The sequence below is a fragment of the Mus caroli genome, chromosome 5, assembly GCF_900094665.2.
Source record: "Mus caroli chromosome 5, CAROLI_EIJ_v1.1, whole genome shotgun sequence".
Taxonomy (NCBI): Eukaryota; Metazoa; Chordata; class Mammalia; order Rodentia; family Muridae; genus Mus; species Mus caroli.
In genome coordinates, this window is record NC_034574.1 from 127,435,726 (window position 1) to 127,439,775 (window position 4,050).

At 50.4% G+C, this 4,050-nt stretch overlaps 1 protein-coding gene across 2 annotated transcripts in view; it reads right to left on the reverse strand.

Annotated features, from left to right (window-relative positions):
• Positions 1–3,736, reverse strand: part of Eif4h (eukaryotic translation initiation factor 4H) — a 19,722-nt gene extending 15,986 nt beyond the window's left edge. Inside the window, exon 1 of one of the 2 annotated variants that reach the window (XM_021162172.2) lies at positions 3,562–3,736. In XM_021162172.2, coding sequence (XP_021017831.1) covers positions 3,562–3,620 — 59 coding nt within the window. In that variant the 5' untranslated portion in view covers positions 3,621–3,736. The remainder of the gene's footprint in view (positions 1–3,561) is intronic. The other variant, XM_021162171.2, reaches the window with a different exon arrangement.
• Positions 3,737–4,050: the final 314 nt, after the last annotated feature.

Below are 4,050 nucleotides of genomic sequence, written 5' to 3' on the forward strand. Positions count from 1 at the left end.
TCCAGGACAGCCAGGGCTACACAAAGAAACCCTGTCTTGAAACAAAACAAAACAAAACAAAAAACAAACAAACAAAAAAACACAAGAAACAAACAACGAAACCCCCAACTGAACAAACAAAACAAAACACTTCAAAACAGAGCCCAGGCAAGAGTCAGCACAACCGGCAGGCGGTGATGGCGCACACAGATGATTACATACAGGATGAGCTTCCCAATATATGCTGAGGCACCTATAAGGTGCAGAGCATAAAGATAACTGCTGATATGAACAGTACCATACAGCAATTAAAAGATCAATCACCAAAGATATCTTGTCACCTCGTCTACCATACTGTAAATTTTCAGCTTCAGAGAGGGGAGAACAGGACTTGGTTCAGTACTCAGCTGAGCTGTGAGGTGAAGAAATGAGACTACAAAACAAAAATCCACCCAAAACAAGTCAGCAGAGGCAGATCTGTTCTTCTGTAAGACATAAAATAAATAGACTTAGTGACAATCTTGGAATTTTTCACTTGGAATCCTCCTGCCTCAGGCTTCAGAGAAACCCTGTCTCAAAAACCAAAAACAAACAAACAAACAAACAAACATCCCCTCACAAACAAGAAAAAAAAAAGCACCAAAATGGCAGAGACAGGTGAATGTTAGTCCAAAGTCATCCTACCTACCAAGTGTGCCACAACTAGGCTACAAGAGATCCTACCTGCAGGGCAGTGGTGGCGCATGCCTTTAATCCCAGCACTTGGGAGGCAGAGGCAGGCAGATTTCTGAATTCGAGGCCAGCCTGGTCTACAGAGTGAGTTCTAGGACAGCCAGGGCTACACAGAGAAACCCTGTCTTGAAAAAACCAAAAAGAGACCCTACCTAAAATAGAACAGAAAAGGGGGTGTGCACAGGGTATACTCAGGAGGTAGGGCAGGATTCTATAGAACTGTCTCAAAATGCCTACCCCCAAGGACCTGGGAGATGGCTCAGCTCTTACCAAGAGCATCAGCTATCTACCAAAGCACCTACAGGGTGGCTTATAACTCATCCCAGACATCTCTTTAGACACCAGGAAAGGAGACACGTGCAGACAAAACACTCATACCAAAAAATGAGTAAATAAATACAAAGAAATTGAAAAATGTACTTCCATGTGAACAAGCCATTCAAAATGCCTGGTCCCGTGATGAAGGCCTTTAAATCCAGTGCTTGAAGGTAGAGGCAGGCAGATCTGTTTTCCAAGGGCAGCCAGGACTACCTACATAGCGAGACTATATCCCAAAAAGAGAAACAAAACAAAGCCAGCTTGAAATGTTCAATTCAAAGAGGTGTTAATAAGTAAAGGGACTTTCAGAACAGCTCTAAGGGATGCTTTAAGAGTGTTAAGAATCAGCCAGGCAGACGGATTTCTGAGTTCGAGGCCAGCCTGGTCTGGTCTACAAAGTGAGCTCCAGGACAGCCAGGGCTATACAGAGAAACCCTGTCTCGAAAAAAAAAAAAAAAAAAAAGAATCAGCCAGGCTATGGTGGCGCATGTCTTTAATCCCAGCACTTGGGAGGCAGAGGCAGGAGGATTTCTGAGTTCGAGGCCAGCCTGGTCTACAAAGTGAGTTCCAGGGCAGTCAGGGAGGGCTACATAGAGAAACCCTGTATCGAAAAACCAAAAGAAAAAAAAAGAAAAAGAAAAGTGTTAAGAATCTCAAATTAGCTTTGAGAGAACATCTAGGCAAATGGCTAACATTTTCATCTGCCTATAACTATTTCAATTAAGTTGCATCTTGAGAGATTTGAATTTCTTTCTAATGTTTTAAAGTTATTCAAGGGTCTCATTTGTGGCATGTGCTAAGTCTAATGACCTTTCCATCATCACCAAAGGTTGGGAAGTTTGTTCAAAGGCGTTTTCTTCCCCTTTGAGATAAGATCTCACTATGTAGTCCAGGCTGTCTTAAACTGTCCTGCCTCAGCCTCTCTACAGTATGAGGATTCGAGTAGGAAAAAAAGAACCCCTGAGCACATTTACTTCTTTCCAACTAGTAGAGAGAAACAACCCAACCCAAACTGAGCATGCCGGCTCAGGCCTCTAATCCCACCACTGGGAAGGCAGAGGTGGGCTGAATTCGCCTGGTCTGCATGGTGTGTTCCAAGTTGGCCAGAATTTCATACACACCGAGACTCTATCTTTAAAACAAAAAAACAACCCAATGGGACTTTAGTACAAATCCCATACCTAGAAAGCTATCCCCAAGGGCATTCATGCTAACATTTCATCCAACACCTATTTTTATTTTTATTAGCAAATAAAATACATGTGGCTCCACCTTAGCCCCAACTTCCTCCTTCTGAAAGCATGAATAGTACCCAGTACACTACTGCAACCAAACAAGACTGTGACTCACTTTCAAACTCAGGTATTTAAAGGTGATCATTCTTCACCTAACAAAAGACACTTTGGGGGCAGCCACCTAGGAAACCTAACACCTCAGTAGAACTACTGTGATATTCTCCTGGCAAGTCACCTTTGCTGTAAAAAAGGATAAAGGCCAAGTGTGTCCTTGACAAATAAACAAGACGATTAAATTGTCCCATAAAACTCCTATAAGCTTAAAAAAAAAAAAAAAAGCAAGTGGCTGACGCTTGTTTATTTCTATTGTTTGGGAGGAGACTGAATCCAAGATATGCTAGACAATCGCTCTGTGACTGAGCCACAACCCCAGCTGGTAACGTGTTATTTAAAAGGGCACAAAATATCCGGGCGCCCGTTTTTTTGGAATTATGCACCAGGAGCTATCTATTCATCAGTAAAGGATTTAGGGAGGTGGGAGAAGGATTGGTTTTAAAATATGTTGTCTCTATCTGACCGGAATCAGAACGAAGCGAAAGCGATTCTCCAGGTCAGGGAAGAAACTGGGAAGAAATCAACAATCTCCGCCAGCAGACACGTAGTCTCTGTCAATAAGGCATTCGAAACGCCAGGGAGGCAGAGAGAAAGAGCCACGCACACTCCCCACTACGGTGGATTTGTTTTGGTTGAGGTCCGCGCTCCCTGCCTCCCTCGCTGGATCCGACGGTCCCAGCATCCAGACGCGAATCGGAAGGGAAATCGCCACTCTCGCGGCCCGCGGTCCTCACGCAGAAGCGACCCAGGGGCTCCGCCAGGCAGCGGGGACCCTGGAGAGGGGCAGGCCGCTTCCGCCGCCGCCCGCTTCCGCGCTGCAGCCCAGCCCGGAGCGCGCTGGGGAGAAAGCTGGACGCGGCGGGCGGGCACTGGTTTCCCCGGGAAACCCTCCGGCGTCGCTGTGATCTAACTTTCCGACCGAGGCCCCGCAGGGTGCCGCGCCCGGGGCCGGCGCGGAGCCGAGGGCAGGATGTGCGCCGCGAGCAAGCGAGAGACCCGCAGCCTAACCGTCGCCAGCCGCTCCCGGAGCGCGCCATTTCCAGGCCTCGCCTCGGGCCTGCTCAGGCCGCTTCCCGCCGCCCGTCTCGAGTGAGCGCGGCAAGGCCGCCTCCCCCTTCGAACCTCCCGGCACTCCGCCCGGCCGAGCCGCTGGGCCCGCCAGACCGCGCCCCGCCCGCCTCACCCTCTACCGCCGCCGAAGCTGCTGTAGGCCCGATCGTCGTAGGTATCGAAGTCCGCCATTTGCCGTCTCCGCTCCTTGAGGAACCAGCGGGCCAGCGAGGAAGGACCCCGCAATATAACTCCTCCTCCCCCCGCCCGCCCCGCTACCGGGGCTGTCCGCCGCGCTGCCTGATCGCAAATCGCACGCACGCATGCGCGCGCCGCCGCGCCCGGCCTTGGGCCGACGGGGCCCGCTGCTGGCCCCGGCGCGCTCTGCGGCCCACGTGGTGCAGCGGCCGGCCCCCGGGGCGCCGCGCGCACGCTCTGCCCTCCCAGGCCCATTGTGTGCTAGCTTGCTGCTTTCACGCGTGGTTGCCTCTTACTGTCCTTGCCCCGCCCTGCCCCGTGGTCATCTACCCCTCGGGCGTTGTCTGTCACCTTGCACGCTGCTTTCTCATTGTCACTAGATTCAGTTTGGGTTTTGTGGAGCCCAGATTGGCCTGGAGCTGGG